Source organism: Chaetodon auriga, chromosome 3, assembly GCF_051107435.1.
Source record: "Chaetodon auriga isolate fChaAug3 chromosome 3, fChaAug3.hap1, whole genome shotgun sequence".
Lineage (NCBI taxonomy): Eukaryota > Metazoa > Chordata > Actinopteri > Chaetodontiformes > Chaetodontidae > Chaetodon > Chaetodon auriga.
The window spans coordinates 13,772,487-13,790,633 of NC_135076.1; the positions used below are offsets into that span (position 1 = coordinate 13,772,487).

Here is an 18,147-nt window from a genome sequence, read left to right on the forward strand (position 1 = left end):
CCACTGTCAGATGACTATAAGAACTATCAAAGTGAAGGAAACTGATGAATTTTACGGGGCTTACCCTCTTCTACATGCCTGGGCTGTGAGAGAAATTGGCTGGCCATTCATTTAGTTATCTCTCTTGCTTTTCCTTATGTGGGGTGCTTATCCAGTTTTATCACGAAATGAAACTGTCTTTACAACTCTGCAAGCTATTACAGATGAGGTAAAGACTTTGTTTAATGTGAATTAATCATTATCACTTCTCAATCGGTCCCAGCAGGGTTGCACTTTGTGTTAACTTGACATCTGTGCTAATAGAGTGCCTAATTTGAAGGCACCCTACTACATGAGTCTACTGTGACAAGCCCAGGTATAAGATACAATATTAGGATATGCTTCACCTCCTCTGTCTTTCAAGGTCTTCATACTTAATCCACGCTTTTTCCCTTCTGAATGAACATTGACAAGTAACATCTGCATAAGAAAGAGCAGCACAGTCATTTATCTTAAATGTATTCTACCGATCCATGATGCCTTTATGTACTCTGTAAAAATTTAGTCTCAATAAATTTCTAATATTTGTGGTTATGGTAATCCCTAAGTACAAAATCCTGAGGTAGACCAGGAAAACAGAAAATCAGGCAGGTTTGGTAAATTCATAACATATGAAACTGGCACAGCCATTCATCAAAGTTAATCTTATATCCCAACAGGGACCCAAAGGTCAAAGGTCTGGTATGGCTGGTGATAAACAGCAAAACATCATCAACATATAAAGCAATCTTATCTGATAACCTGCTATATTGCTGTGACTTCTAATGGCCTCTGGTGCTTTCCATGGCCAGTGCAAAAGTGGGAATATAGGGGCCCCTTGGTGAGTAGATCTATGTAGATAATATATTAAAATAATGAAGTTAACAAAACCTTCCCTAAGGCCTGAATTGAGTTGCTCTCTCAGAGCTCCCCGTTTCCTGGCTGTACTATGAGAAATTATGGTTCCCTTCATGTAGGCTTTGAGTGTATCCCAAAGTGTTGATAGATTTGTGTCTTCATTATCATTGCTTGACAGAAAAAGTTCAATTTGGTCTTTCATAAAGGTCACAAATGAATGATTATTTAAAAATGAAGGATTTAGATGCCAGTGGCATGAGATGGTCTGAGGGTGGGGAAACTGTGATATAAGTGTCTGCATGGTCACATAGAAGTGTTGGTTTTGATCTAACTCTGTCTCATTTGCCTTGAGCCATCAAAGGAAAACACATTTCTTTGTGTGTTTTACTTACATGAGACTCACAGATCAAACACTGATAAACAAAATACATTATTTACACACAAGACATAAAGTTTATTGCAGTATTTTGACATTAATTTCAAAATAATATATGCGCTCAAGAAACAGGTCAGTAGTATGTAAAATGACAACACGTGGCAGGGAAAGAGCCCTGGTAGGCTGGCAGATTTCAAAACTGACTTTTGCTATTTTATCAATAAGGTTTTCAGAGCAGAGAAGAAACATAGATTCTGTGTATGATTGTGTGCCATTGTGGGCACCCACTGAAAAAAACACACATCATCATTTGCTATCATGGCTTGTTATTTTCCTTCCTGGGTAATAACCAAAATCCACACTGAATAACTAGCCTGTTTGTCTGCCACTGATATGTGGGTGAGTTTAATTCTATATAATACATGAATAACACACATTGAAAATATCAATACGTGGGATTGAGAACATCAATCAATACTTTGTCTGACAAATCTATCAAAACATCAGAAAGCACCTGCCAGAAGAGAACTTCAGAGGCCTTGCAGGGGAAAATGGCAGTGAGATAGTGTCAGATTGTGACTGTTTGTGTAAAATGGGTGCAACAGTGTCAAAGTATCAGTATACAGTAAATGGAAAGTCACGTCTGTGATCTGTGGATATACAGTACTGTTGAGCTGGTAACGGATCTCTATAAATAAAAATGTCAAATGTGTCATCTCACTAATGATTCTTAGTTTTGTTTACTTTGAGATAGGAAAGGCGATGAGTCAGAACTATGATAAACGCAAAGATGAAAAACAGATGAAAATGACTAAAATTGAAACTCAATGGGAGCGTGTAAAGCCATCACACCTACTCGCTGAAGGTAAAAATATTCATTAAAAAGGCTTAAAGGACGAGGCTGGCCTTATTCTGTATTTTTCTTATTATTAACAAATGAAAAGACCAAAACATTCAGAGTTAATCTGTCTCTCAGCACTTTCAGACTTCCCTACCCTGTCTGTTGCACTCGACCCCGAGCAGCTGGACACTGTCGAATGCAGTGAATGCTACTCAAACAGGAATAAATTGTGCATTTTGGGGGGTACCACTTTTAGTCGAGCATTTGGGTCTCCGGTATGTATTTACAACAGCAGGATGGTGAATGTGCAACTCAAATTAAACTGCAGAGCCCATGTTCATCATAATGAAGTTCCCCAGTGCAACAGTGTGGCTGGTTGATGTGCAGTGGAGGTCTACAGACACAGAGGAATAAGATATGCCACTTTGGATACACAGGAGTCACTTTTTAGTCGGATGAATTTGTTGTTGGTTTTAGTCTTTTTATGGCAGTTGTTAACGCTAAGAGAAGTACATAATTTCACTAGGCTTTTCTTTAAATTTCTGAAAGAAATAAAGAGAAAACAAAAACCAAAACAAGTCAAGAAGTTCTTACTGTAACATCATGTGTGCTGTTTTGTGGTATGCCGCAGCAGCTGTCAACATTTCAAACCTTGAGACCACTGAGAACAAAGTGACACCTACATACTTGCAGCCCATGCAGAACAGTGATTCTCCTCCACACTCATGTTTGTTATTGCAAGGAGCCCTCAGGCTGGAAGGATTCAGCATTGTTTTATAAAAGATGTTCATCACACTTACTAGATCTGTATTTTTAGATTATATCAGCCACCTAGCATACCTTTACTCAAAGAAAGAAAGATCAGCTGCTTTACATTCAACTGTGCGTCACACTTATCTTTTCTGGGAGATGACAGACTGCATGGGACTGACAGCAGCATACTCTGTATCACTTGGATTAACCTTCAAATCTTCCAGAGGTCTCTTGGGAAAGTCCAGGACACTGTAGATCAGTGAGGATGCAGGCACATCTTCAGATGTCTCAGCTCTTTCCTGCAAAGACTGTCAGGCCGAAGAATTTCTGTAGATGTTTTAAATATTTGCTTTGACATTTATATCTTTAAAGATGAGATAAGTGTTCTTACTTTGACTGTGGGATGAGAGCTTTGTTGTTGTTGTGGTGGTTGTCGTTGTTCATCTGCATAGGAAGCAAAGCAGGTCAAATATTGAATCAGTCAAGCAAATAATCATCTTAACTAGTGCAAGATGTGGATTTGAATTTTTACCACAGATCAACATTGTTGATTTATTATAAGGTCTGAAAATTTAAAGTTAGTCAAAGGGAAAGAGGATCAATTTCGCAATAATTCCTGGATTCAATGTGTGTTTGCCAGGTTTGTTATCAACATGCATCTATAAAGATCTTTGCTAAAACCTCTGCTGAGCGACCATATCTGTCAACATATCGCTGGAGACACTGCAAAGAAGTACTGGCCAAACAGATACTGTAGTTTGTCCAGCACATACTGTAAATAGTACCAGCATGTAATTTCCATAACACCACAAATTATTGTTTTTTTTATTACAAAACAAAGAGTTACAGCGTGGTAATGGTAGGTAGATTTTTCTATTTTGGACACAGCCAGGCTAGCTGTTTCCACATCCTTCCAGTCTTTATGCTAAGATAAGCTAATTGTCTCCTGACTCCAAGTCTAAATAAGAAAAATGCTAACACTAGTCAAGGTATTCATGCATTAACCGGTGCTCAGGTAAATGGATTAACGGCCATTGCAGTAGAAATGCTGAACGATAAGCAGCAAACATTTCTGTGTTGAATTAGGCTGTGATCAGATAAAGGACAGTTTATGCACATCTGGGAGCGTCACACACAGACGCACATGATGCCTGCAGGCGTGCTGGAGTGCAAACTGCATTACGTCATTATGTGATTTGCCGTCCTTCCAGCTGACATGAATCACAGTAGGCTGTTAACACAAATGGACAAGAGAAAGTTTGCATTTGCTCTTGTTTCCCTTCAAGAGGAGGAGGAGGAACCCTTTCCAAAATGCAGGATGTGGGTACATGATATTCTCCTTGGGAAACCTGACCATGGAGAGTTTTATCACTTTGTCTCAGAGCTCCATCTGGATAGCGCCTGTTTCAAAGGCTATTGTCTCTTTACAGTTGAGCAGTTTGACTGGCTTGTGGAGCTTGTGAAACCGATGATTTATACGCAGACAGATGCAGGGACTTTTCCACACAAGATAAATTAGTTGTTCCTCCATCTTGCCCAGATTCAGAAACACCACTTTCTACCGCTCAGATTTTAGTCCCTCCCTTCCGGCAATTTCATTGGCTGTTGATCACAGAGGGACAGTTGACATGCAGTTCACTCTGCCAAAAGTAGCTACAATTTCGACTTGGTGCACACTGTTGTGTTTTAGTGTCGTTCCACATTTTACATGACCCCTCAGCAGGACTTTCAAAACTAATAGGGATGAATGTACTATAAAGAGCATGAAGGTCCATGTATAGAGGTGGCCTTCATGAGCTGGCAGTGCATATAAGGTAAACAGAAGAGCAGAGAACTCTTCTGCAGAAGAGTACATTTTATGTGCACCATCTGTCACTTTGCTGAGTTGTTCATGGGCCTGTTTGAGGAGTGCTGTTTGCGGATAACGGTTGGACGAGGTTAGCATGACATGATACAGCAGTGCACAGTCAGCAAAAGCCTGCATTTGTGTTTCTTGTCTTCATTCCCGTACGTGTACGAGAAATCATGAAGTGTGGTATCTGAGGTCACAGTGGATATCAAAATATTTCAAAGAGGCAATGTTCCTACTCAAAGTAGGCCAGAAAGTTTGTCTCTGAAGTGAAAGTGCCTTGGAGATAGTGAACAAATAATGCACTTTTTTTCCTCCCACCCCTCCATGATAGTAGGCTCACGCATTTGCGTGCATGGAAGGAGGACTTCTTTTAAAAAGCTGTGAGTCATCAGCTGTATCAAAAGGATGTGAAACTGCAGTCTAGTTTGCATTTTTTGAGCATCTAACCACAACAACTGCACATTTTTTTTCCATACAATAACACTTACTCTTCGCACCTTCACTTTGTTAGCTTGAAAAAATGTAAAAAACACAAAAAAAACCTGAAAAACAATCTACTGAGCGTAGCCCAAAACAGATAAAATAACACTGGCCTGTCTCTGGGTTTAAATTAATCCCAGTGATAATTTATATCCGATATTGGATTAAAGTTCATTGGTCTATCTGGTCAAACATTATTATATATTTAGATTTCAAAGAACAGAAAGTACAGAAATAAACTTAAATTCTTATTTTAACTATATTAGACACAACACAATATCCCCAAGAACCATGATTTATCAGTTGTGGCAGAGTATATTTGAGTCCTTACCTTTGGTTCTCACAAGACACCAGATCAAACATGTAAGAAACACAGTCAACAGCACTGCAGGTGAAACCACAAGGACAGTGACGATGTAAGAGGAACTTCCACTGCCTTCAGGTACTGGGACGGTACTCTGCATGGGAGGAACTGTAGGAGTCAAAGGAATTTATGAAAATATACACTCAGTGTCGCCATTGTTACCACAGAATTTCTTTATATCTCAAAGTATGTCTCAAAGTAGACGATGAAGTTAAAGCACAGACACCTTTGACTAACCACCTTAGCAGCAGGCATATGAGTCTATAACCAGCACAGGCACTGACTCACAGCTGAGTGTCATAAAGGCAGCTTTAACTTAAGCTTTAATTAATTGTTATTCTATAGTTTTCTTATTGTCAACAGTTTCCATCAATAGACAAAGAATAACAATGCATTCATCCATCTCTCATTACTGTCTGACTTCCCTTTGGACGCCCATTCCCTCACCCTGAAGATGTAAATCCCTTAAGATGGTCACAAAAATACTTGCTGGTCTCAGCTGGGTACCATAGCATGAATCCATGGATGGCAATGTCATTTTGTTAGTTGGTCAGTCCACCACTTTTGCCCAGACAGAAGCCAAGATGACAAATCTGTCCGACTGGCGATCCCCTGACTTTTCCTGTTTCACTGCTGTGAGGTTGACACTTGTGGTTTTGAGTGAAATTCATAAACCTCCAAAAATAATGAGATCCCCACAGCCTCAGTTGTATTTTGTATTTAGTACTAAGTGGCAAATATAGCTTGTCAGGTATTTCATTTGTTGCAACAAACAGAACAGGTTGTCCATTAATCACAGGTTTGGTGGTTTGATCTCCAGCTCATCCTGAGTGTCCGTGCAAGGCAGCTCTATCAGTGTGTGAGTGTGTGTGTGAATGGGTGAATGAGAGCTAATGTTAACCACTTTGCCCTGCTGAGGTAGAAAACCACTATAAGTGCAGTCCATTCATAACATCTTGATATATATTAATATAGCAATATAATATTATGTATGCCATGATAGAATGAAGCTATATCATACACAGGAAATACTTGTAAGCAGGCTCAATACATTGATGGTTCTGGTCTTTTTGTTGGATTTGTTGACAATAAGAAAAAAAAAAGAGAACACTACCCACCTCATCCTTTAAAAGATTTTGAGCGTGGTCTGGTAAATCATAGGACAGGTAAATATTTACTTTGAAAATGAGACAAAAAGTGGGACAAACAAACAAACAGGGCTTTTTCTCTGTTTGCATATGAAGTGAAGGAGGTGGGCGATTTGTAACTGTGTGATCTGCAGCAAACGAGTACATGTCAGCTAAATTTAGCTAATGTATATGTATAAATCCAACCACTATAATAAAAATGGGATGTCTTTGCAGTCTCAAAAGGTTAGTGTTCTCATGCTGCAGACTTCAAACTGTCCTCCTTTAGTATTGATCTGTACTGGTGTCATTTCCTGGAAGTGTAGCCAATCATAGAGTACCTGTGCTGCTCCTGTCCTCCTCTTGAACGATCAGCTGCACCTTGTTGCTTTCTTGGGGCAGGCCTGACTCGATGAACAAAGTGGCCCAGTACCTTCCACTGTCATTTAGCTTGAGATTTTTAATGTGCCAAAATACAGAACTATTTGTAGGGTAAATGTCAAAAATGCCTCTTTCTTTGCCCTCTATATACTGAGCAATCTTTTTCTGGTCTGTTGCATAAACTCCGAAGTGACTTTTTTTCGTCAGGCTGACGTTAAATGTGAATTGAAGGCTGATGTTGGCACCGACAATCCCAGTGACCTCCGCTCGGCTGGGGACTGTATGGAGACAAAACAAGAGATGAGTCAGAGAATGCAAAAGCAGCATCTAGTAATTACAAAACAGGGCTAAAAAAAACAAGCTAAACTGCAGTGAATGCACACTAGCTGGTGAGATAGCCACTAGCCTACTAGCTTTCTAAAGGTATAAACTTCTTACTGGTTTCAAGCTGTTATCTGGAGTTGATAATATGAAGTTTCATCAACATTGTGGTAAAACAGATTGCTATCATATCTAAATGAGGAAGTGGCTAAATTCATAACAGAGATTAAAAACCTCTCTAAACTCCCATTAAAGCTAACGTAACATTAGCTAAGTGGTGTAACTGCCATTTCAGCTTTTGACTTTAGTAGAATGAATGTGATTTGGTGAGATTAAACCACCTTTAAATGACATTATAGTGTAATAATCATAATAATAAATATAAGTGATGTATTACATGTATTTCAGTGTAAATATTAGCGGCGGCCTAGATGCACAGACACCTACTGTAGCTAAACAGACATTATGAAATGTGAACAGTAAGTGATCAAATGAAGGTTTGTTTTCTTAAACGTAACAACGTAATCAACCTAAAACAGTCATTCCACTGCATGTGAGGACGTACGTCACGGATGTCAGTATGTGCTGTTAAAATGTTAAAAAGTAATGCTCTCACTAACCATGTACACTGTCCTGTCTATAGTTTACTTTTTATGAGCCGGAATTTGTTTTATTTAAAACTGAAGGAGTTAAAGCTATAATTTAAACTACCAGACTTTTCACAGTGTTTCAAACACCTGAAAAAAAGCAATCAAAATAATTTTTCTGTATTACCTGATTTCACATCTCAGTGAGTTTTAATGTAAACGTTTAATAAAATTTCACAAAATGATTGTCGCCTCAATGCAATTATCTCAAACACAAGCATCCAGTTTTAGGAGGAAGACGCTACAAATTAGTGCACTGGACATGTGTTAAGTGCATTTCCCCCATTTTAATTTCCTTTCACACTGGCAAACCAATAACAGACTCCAAAGTCAAACTGAGACCACATCACCTCAGAGAAGACTGACTGTGTGGAACTCCTCAATACCATTCAGTACAGGTAATTCATTAATTGCAGTGGGAAGATTGAGATATCATTAGCGGCATAATAACAAGAACAGACAATATAATTCTAACAGAACAACGAAGAAACACAAAAACAAGTTCAAGAAAACAGTAAAAATAAACCACCAGCAGGTGAAAACCAACAAAACCTCACGTGTCAGAGAGAAAAAAAAAAAAAACAACAGAAGATATCTTACCATTGAATACCATGTGAGCTGCGACGATCAACATTAACTCGACAGGCTTTGTGACGATGTTGTCAATCATGATAGAAGAGCTGTGTTGCTTCAGGCCTGGCGAGCCGGCCCTTGAGTCCTCGAATTTTCTGATTTTTATGAGTCGCCTCGGTAAGCTGAAAGCTCTTTCTACTGAAGTAGCAGTTCGTGTGCCTGAGAAGAGGAAACTGCAGACAGGAACTCAAAAAAACACCGATTTATCTGCTTATAGCATCACAAGCACCTCCTGTAAAGGAAGACTTCGAAGAGGTTCATGGACATGTGGTTCAGACTGAGTAACTCAGCTGAGGAGGCTGTCACTCACATGATGTGTGTAAAGAGCAGATGGTTTCCCTCCTACTTTACTTCGTATTTGTTTGTTAGGAAAGCGAGAGTTGTACGTGTTCTTTCACCAACAGATCGTAGTTGAACTATACAGCAAATCATTCTACTTTATTTTTCTTTTTGAGGTTTGTTTCACATAAATTACGAACAAAAACACATACTTTTCCACATATGCTTAGACGTGTAAATAGTTCCGGTTTTGAGTTTTGAGATATCCGTAAGATTTTTTGGTGACACCCCCGTCAGGTTCAACTTTATCTTTTGTTCTTTAATGAAACCAAGGAAATGGTCACATTGAAAGCAGTGGACTGCAAGCTTTCATTCACATTTCAGTTGTAAGAAGGATAGATAGATAGATAGATAGATGGATAGGCTGGCCCACATGCTAGTAAATCTGTAGTGTTCAGTAGTTTAATGGTCCGCCACTGTTTACCATAAGCCTACGGCAGCAAAGCTCTGAAAGCATTAGTCAGAGCTTCCAGCAGGTTGCCCCTTGAAGCATCAACCAGCTATCAGCGGTCAGTTTATGAGTAGATTTTTGTTTTTTAATAAAACTGCATTTATATCGTTGAAAAAAATTCTAGTTTTTGATGCTGCTGTGAGTCAGTCACACACGTGAGCAACACTTCAACCACAGGAAAGGAAGCCGGCAGCTTTGAAATCTCAATTTGCTGACTTTTAGGCCAAACATTGTCAGCATGTATCATGGGGGGATTTGGTGGGTGGGATGTTTGGTTTCGGTGGTTGATGGAGTTGGTCATTTCTTTGCAGCTCCTGCTCTCGGCCCTCCCACAGTATCACCACATCAAACTCAGTCTGACTTTGTGCAGAGGAAGACCCCAGATCTTAAACCACTAAAGCTGATGCCTCAGCATCTGTCAGTCACAGCCGTGCTGGCAGGCTTCGGCTTCTGGGACAAATCTCTTAACAGCTGAATGTGTCTCAGTTGATTATTTTGTAAATCAGGACCCCTGTGGCTTACGTAGCCAGTTGTTGGTTTTTCAGAACAAAGGACATGTAATATTCTTCTTCTTAAGACTCTTATTTTGACAAGTGATACAAAAGCACTTTGAACCTCATGTGCCACCATAGCTTTGTTTTTATCTCTTCTGCAGGCTTTCTGTACAGCTTGAGCTAACGGCTTTGTTTTCATACACACTACTAGCAGGGTAAAATGTTATCTGCTTATCTGAGATTCTTCACCAGATGAGTTGGAGGTGCAGAAAGTCTTCATCTAAGCAGCTGACTGTGACTGCTCTGTTCAACCATAAGCACTTTGCAATATCAAAAACTGGTTTGAAACAAAAATGCACAGAACAGATAGCTGTTGGTAATAACCTCTGTGACAAAGATGGCTGCATTTCCTGCTTTTTCTTCACAATACAAGCAGTGGTCTACCAGTGGAGAGCTTTTCAGTTAAAGCAGCATCAGCAGGAAAACTGGTTCATGTCAGAAGTTGCTTAACATGTGTGTTTTTTTTTTTTTCTGTGAGAGCGCAGGGAGATGCAGCCAAACATACTTACAGTGTGTTATACCATGTTCATGAAACAGCAGCATTGTTCTCCTCATGTGCAGCTCTCAGCTGTGCAGCACCTGAATTGAAACCCGCTTGTCCATAGGAGGACGGTGCTCATAGGAAAGAGCTTCTTCTCACTTTGAAGTTGTTGTGTGTCTGTTTGTCTTAGTTTAGAGGTAGATTCCCACATTGCGTGCACCCCATCTCTTGTTCTTCCCACTTTGTTCACACGCTATTGTCCGCAGCCTCTCAAGTCCATTTTGAGGGATGTACCAACAAATAAGACTCATCCAAAAGCTCGACTGAACTGTCTTATTTGCTACAATAGAATCCGTGACCCTTTTTAAATCTGGATTGAATCATTTAAAATGCCTGCGTTCAGTATATCATAGAAAGTGTCAAACTTAAACCTGTTTTTATGATAATGAGTAAAACAGATGCTCCTCCGAAGGTTTAACACTCACTGCCTTATAATGACTCAAATGGAGGTCAAAGTGTAGTTTAACTGTGTTTTGTGTCCCGTGTTTCATTCTTACATCCGCCATTCAGGGCCAATATGTCCAATCAGAGTGTTCAAGAGCAATTGATCTGTGTCTGGGATACCAAATCTTGAACACTTTGATACTGATGGGATTATTCCGCTGTCATTATTGTCTTTCAACGCCATCTTGTGGACTTACCAGTATGATGCAAATCACTTGCAAAGCCTTCTGACACGTGACTCACACAAACACACATGCTCACACTCACTTGCTTCCCCTGTGATGTTATTTGCGCCACATCTCTTACACCATGTTGCTGCTGTCACTTCTGATTTCCATATTTTTTTTTTGGTTGTTAAATAAGGTGCCTGTGCGAGTCCTTTTCATCAGCTGTTCGTCTTGCCGTGGTATTCTGATCCTCAGCTCATCCATTTTTCCTCTATGATTTATTCCTTTTCAAGTGAAGTCAAAACATAGAAATCACTCTGCAGCATATTTGCAGCAAATACACAACAGACAAGGTTTCAATGGTTTGTAATAGAGTCAGTGAAGGAATAAATGGAGCCCTCAGGTTATGTGCCTACAGCGCCTCCATCTGAAGACTGGAGCCATTATTCTGTCATCAAGGGAAGCATATTCAGTTCACTGTGTGTGTGAGTGTGTGTGTGTATATATATCGAGCATATATGAGACGTTAACTCACGTGGGGGTGCTGCTTTCCAAAATGGAGGCATCAGCTGTATGGCAGTAAAGGAGGGCATTAACAGATAAACCTGCATATGGATGCTACCGAGCAGTGTAAACAGTATGCTCTCAGGGGCGTGTGACAGGATAGACTGTGGAAGAAAAAGACAGCACACTTATTTTTGGATGGCAAGGTTGCCATGTTTTGTGCATGTGTGTTGTTCCAATTAGATGTATGTGCTGTTATTATGCTTTGTTCAGCATAAACTATTTGCATGCTGTTAATCTACTGTGGTTTGCTTTAAGCATCTTATGCATCTATCACCGGCTATGAGGACGTGCCTTCAATGATTCTTCGAGATTTAATTAAAGGTTGAATCAATGCATGAATAGTTTATCAGCCACAGCTTTAATCTCCAGTTACACAGTCTGCTGTTTTCCTCTCTTTTCCTGCAGCGGCACCAACAGAAACAATGCCTCACCTCACGTTTCTCAGGTGTTGGTGCACAGTGATTCCTGCCTGAGTCCTCTTGCTTATTATTGAAGCCTTTGGTATCTGTGGGTGAGATGTGGGTTGTGTGTAAACCTCAATATGCAATCTGCGGTTTCCTAGAAAACCCTATTCTGAGTTTCTGTGAAAAGGTGTTTGAAAGAGGAACTCACCAAAACATTTTTGTGCTGTACATGTAATCACATATAGATTGTTTCTGGCATATGATGTTGATACAGCTGATTTTTTTTTATCAACAATACACAAAACAGTATAGAATGTTAAAAATTGCTCTTTTGCTAATCTATACTGTCGATTAATACCAACGCAGTCTCACAGCAGTTCATGCAATAGTCATGAAATTTAATCTACAGGGATGTTCTGTTACTTTTCATGACACTCACTCGACTTTCAAACTGATGTAATTCAGTTGAGAGTATCTGTGGCGCCTGCACCACATCCACTGTCATTCTCATTCTGCAGTGAAGTCAGGAGTAATAAACGTGCAATCCGGTTAGACTTCCAAAATAAAGCTTGCTGAGACACATTTCAGATGATGGTCACAGTTTGGTGAAGTGCAGGGAAAGATTATGGTTTGGGTTAAAATAACTACCTTAAAATGAGCAACACTGACTTTTGGTTTTACATGAAGACAGACAGTCTTTAGTCCATGTACACAAATCTATGGATTCAATTTTGTGGCTAACTCTCAAACTGTCCTGATAATGGGCTGCAACACCCAGCGCTCTCTCACAGAGCCTTGGCTGTCGATGCTCCACCAGACTCTCCGTCTTTCCAGCACAAATACAGAGTCTGATAGTAGCTTTTCATGACAGGTTCACTCCAGCTCTAATGGCTGTGCATGCCCCGCTGAGCGGTGGTCAGTCAGTGTCCCCTGAAGGCTGTAACCATGAAAGCTCCTGCAGTCTTTGCTCCCTCACTTTTCTGGTGTCTTTTTAAATAACTGGGAGGGAGGGCTCAGGATTGGAGCAGAATTTGAGGGTGTAATAACATGTTTTCACAGAATCACATTTTAATGTATAATGTATGTATGTATGATGTAACATACAGACAATTTTGTTACTTATATCGTATCAGAAATATGTCATATATAGTACTAACTTGCACTTTGCAGTCATTTACTGTGTTCTCTTCAGTTTCTACTGAAGTGTAACACCGTTTTCTCTGTATTTTTACATGGGTGGTTCAGCAGAGAAGCCAAAATAAAACATGATGTAATGGTAGAAACAGTCCAGTTCACTGGAGGCGGATTAAAGCATGTTCAACCCAAAATCTGACTTGGCTGCCATTTGCTGAGGGACATTTGTTGAAACAGCGTTCAGCTAAGCCTCATCTCACACAGCAGAGATGGAAGGAAGCACAAAGGCTGATGGGTAGGGAAGAGCAGGAAAGCCCTTATCGCCATGGTAACTGAGAAAATGACTCTCCTATGAAATGCTGCTCTGGCAAAACAATTACCATGGATTCAGGGATGGAAACTCCCCTCCTCACCAACGCCACCACCAGTAAACACCACCCGATACCCACTGCCTACTACCTAACAGCATGCACATACAAACACATAGACGTAGCGATCCAGCGACATCGCACTTCAGACAGATGCCGTTTCATGTTAGTCGTCTAACAGACGATTGACCATTCTGTAAAGAGGAAGGAAAAACTAGCTGCCTGGTGATTTCAATGAGCAGGTGCAATATTTAGCTTGTGAGGAAATCAGTTTTGTGTCACATGCTGTTGAGGATATGCAGGTTATCGCTGTTAGTTTCCTTCAAAACAAGACACCAAACCTGGTGTTTATTGACTGAGGCGAGAAATAGGCCATGTGGCTGCTGAATCGTGTTTTTCATGCCAACAATGCTTAAATTAAATAGCTGTTATCAAGGTTTGAGAGCTCGGACTGGTGATGAGTCACTTAATTGTTGAAATATCTGCTGATTGGTTGGTATGTATCTGCCAATCCTGAAGCAGTTATAATCAGCATTTTTGAAAATAATGTATCAGTGTGACAGTTTCAAAGTGGTGACTTGTAGTGATGAGCCTGAAGAGAGTTACCACCTAAATCTGCTGCTCCCCTCTGCTTTGCAGGGTTTTATAACAATTTTCAGCTCATTATTTAACTGTCACTGCTCTCATAGCATTGTTTTCGGTGAAAACCCTCTAAAAGCTCACTGTACACTACCTGCTCAGCACCAAACATCAGACAGACACCGTTGGCGAGTAGCTGGTGAACATATGGACCATTTAAGTGTGAAGCGCTCACGTGGTCCATGTGATTTCTTTGTTATAAAGCACTTTGAGCTGCAATTCCTGTATGAAAGGTGCTACACAAATAAAGTTTATTATTATCATTATTTAACAGCTACAGACTCAGATGTGATATTTCCCCGAGGACTTGGTGGAGACCAAAGCAGAACGAAAAGAGAGTGAATGTTGGATTTATATTCAGGTGGACAGATGCATGAGTTAGATTTATTCTTGACAGGATGTAAAACCCAAGTCATCGGACACTGAAACTCCTCAGCGAAACCAAACTACTAGTTTAAGGATCCCCACAGTAAACAAGCAGCACGGTGAATCCAACAAGTAATATGCTGCATCATGTCAATCATGCTGGAGGAAGACACTGGCCCACTCACGCTGTGTGCGTGTGTGTGTGCGTGCGTGTGCGTGTTTGTGTGTTTTGACACTTTTTGCAGATCAGCTTGGTTTCTGCAGAATGCCTTCATCTCCAATGGCAACCAGTGACGGTGATGACACTAGTGTCTTCCTGGTTGCTAGGGAGCTGGTGATGGTTGGACTGGTTTCTAGTAGCTTGACCAAAGTACAGCGCGCACACACACAGACACACACAGACACACAGACACACACACACACACACACACACACACACACACACATAAAGAGAGAGCGAGAGAGATTGGCTGCTCACAAATTGACTTTCAAGTGTGCAATTACTGGATATCGCCACACACACACGCATACACACACACCTGCAGTATAAGTAGGAGAATTGACTTTCAAGCATGCACTTGCAAACACATACACAACGCAGTCACACACAAACACACTCCTACACGTGCTTAGGAGGTCTACTTTCAAGCATGCTGCAAACATGTGTAAAGACCTCATGTTGCGCGCGCACAGACAGAGGAGCCTCGAATAAGCTACAGATGCTCACAAACGTGATTTAGTTACACATGCATAGTGGCTGCATTCACACACACACACACACACACACACACACACACACACACACACACACACACACCCCTACATAAATACGGTCCATTTACCATAACCATAACCACTACTTGCCTAACCCTTACCCTCACCTTAACTTCAGTCTAATGTAATGATTTACATTATGGGGACCTGCATTTTGTCCCCACAGGTACCTGGTAAGCGAGTCCCCATAATGTGACTGTGTAAACACAAGTATGTCCCCACAACGTGAGTAATACATTATCACACACACACACACACACACACACACACACACACACACACACACACACACACATTCACAGAGTGAGACTCCCTCCCTCCTTGGGGAAATTCACTCTGTCCATGCAATTAATGGCTTCCTACACCACAGTCAGAAAATAAAAGCTTACAAGACAGAGCCTACACACACACACACACACACACACACACACACACACACACACACACAGAGCGCGCGGCAGAGTGAGAAACGCATCCTGTGTGGCAGCTGTCACGGGCTCCAGCGGAGGTATTCCCCAGCCTCATCACGACCAGCCGCCTGCCAGTGTTCACGGCTGCGCGCACAGAGAAAGACTGAATTCACAGATGAAGCTCAAGTCTCACCAAACAACATTAGTGAAAACTTTTATCTTGGCGTCGTGTCACCGTGGTGTTAAAAGATGCTTCATGACAGAAACACACAGATGAGAAACAGTATGGTGAGACATTGTGTCACGCGAACTGACCAAGCCCTGAGTGTCCCCCTTCTTTTGTCATGTGAACCGGAATCATCACGTTTGAGAATTCCTGCTCATCCCCAACGCCAACTTTCCCTCCGTCCTCAACCAGCCTCCCAAATTGATTTAGCCACCCCCCTCCATCACACTCCCCCTTTCCTCCCTCCCTCTCTTCCTCCCTCCCCGCCAGTCACATGGAGGTTCGCGGTGACCCGTCGCTCCCTCGGTTTTGTGGCAGTCGCCCTCCGGTGCGCCTCGGAGACAGACGACAAGCGAAGCGCGCAAAACTGCCGCGGCACCTCATTTGTTTTTAGACGTAACAGCCTTTTATTTCATCTATTCCCACGGAAAATCTCCCCGGAATCCGCTGAAGCCGCTGGTAAACGATACTCTGTTAAACGGGTTATTTTTAGTCACCCACCGCAGCGATGAGTGGCTGGAAGCCGGCTGTGAGACCCAGTGGTGCTGCGCTCTGGTAAATGAAGCCCCCGCTTGGTGTTCAGCGAAAATGAAGTCGAGGCGAGATAAGCTGAAGATCCCCTCTCTGACTCTGGAGTAAGTTCCTCTTTTTATTTGCATCTTATGGCGCAGGTGTGACACCGCAAGCTGTCACGTGAAACTGCTGTATTTTAAAGTTGTGATAGAAAGAGTAAAATAATATTCCTGTACTCATCTAGTCTTCATGGTACCCCAGTGTACTCAAGAGTCAACAGACTTTTACACTGAAAGTGCCTGTTGTTCAAACCCACAACAGGACTATCACTAAAGCTGTGAGACCAAAACAGCCAGATGGAAATGCAAACAGCCCCTTATGGTGTCTCCCTGGGTGATGACATTTGCTTGAGGCTTCATTTTCTAGTTTACAGCTTCATCATAGGCTTTTATTTTGCAGTTTGAAGACAGGACTGCACTTAGCAGATTAGAGAAGTTACAGGTGTCTCATCAGTTGCCTGTTTCTTATGAAAACTAAGTGTTCTCATTTTAACAGTAACACAGCGGCTCAACGCTGCCAGTTTTCCTGTTTGCCTATTAATCTTTAAACTAATTTACTGCACAGTATGTAGAAAAATCCAGTTTCCCAACCTTGAACTGAAACTGTGTTTGCACAAGTCATGGCTGGATAAACTTGGGAACTTGTGAAGAGTTATTTTATTGAATGTTTTTAAAATGTCGGTGGGATTACTTCTTTCAGTTTCTCAGCACTGTTCGGTTTTACAGATCTTTTGCTTTAATCATGCCAAATGTTTCACTCTGCCACAGTGTGAATTCTATCTTCATGATGTTTTGTGTTTTTCCAGCTCTTTTTTTTTAAACCTCACATGAAGTCCTCACTCGATGCCTGCATGAATCACATGCTCCCCCTCACAGCACCAAGGCAGACAAATGGCTTTCAGTCTGTGGGAGAACAGATATTTTATTTCAGTATAATTGCTAACCTGTGAATCCCATCTCCATCAAAGGACATGGCTGCAGTCTTATATCCGCCCACTCTTCCTCCAGAGTGAATGTAAGCTTTTTTTTTGTGGGGAGGGGGGGGAAGGGGCAGTATTTGCTGCCCATTAGATGCTGATCCATAAGGCGTAGGAGCTCCCTGCTCACATGCTCATTCCCTGATCCATCCATCTACCTCCTCCATGGATCATCTCAGTAAAGCATGCGCCTTTTTCGCTTAATTTTGAGGCACTTAGCTGCTCCCGCGCAGTGATACAAGGGGGTTTCGCTCTGGTCATGCAGGGAGGGGTTCAGGGTTTTATTAGTGGCTGTTGACAGGTGGCATCACCAGGCACACATTTGCTTGAAACAAATCTGTGACATATAGGTTTAAGGGTCTTTCACCACCACCACTCCAAAAATGGCAAGCATGGCATAAAATATTTGTTTGCAGTCAGACTTATATGTTGCAGAGAATTGTTCTTCAGTATTCAGGGACACAGCTTTTTAGAAATGGACTTTCTGCCAGCTATTACGGCCTGTTAGAGCATACTTAAGCAAGTAATTTAAATCCTTGTTAGGTGACAATGTCAATCTTTTA

At 41.2% G+C, this 18,147-nt stretch overlaps 1 protein-coding gene and 1 long non-coding RNA gene across 2 annotated transcripts in view; one reads left to right on the plus strand and one right to left on the minus strand.

Moving 5' to 3' along the window:
- Positions 1–2,792: 2,792 nt before the first annotated feature.
- Positions 2,793–5,587, minus strand: LOC143318684 (uncharacterized). Its single transcript, XR_013077023.1, has 3 exons — positions 5,510–5,587; positions 3,238–3,290; positions 2,793–3,154 (listed from the first exon to the last, which is right to left on the minus strand). It is a non-coding gene; the product is annotated as an uncharacterized LOC143318684 (long non-coding RNA).
- A 10,770-nt stretch (positions 5,588–16,357) lies between these two features.
- mast3b (microtubule associated serine/threonine kinase 3b) overlaps positions 16,358–18,147 on the plus strand; it is a 34,065-nt gene continuing 32,275 nt past the window's right edge. The window contains exon 1 of the mRNA XM_076725182.1: positions 16,358–16,670. Within this exon, the coding sequence (XP_076581297.1) occupies positions 16,624–16,670 (47 nt within the window). The 5' untranslated portion in view covers positions 16,358–16,623. The remainder of the gene's footprint in view (positions 16,671–18,147) is intronic.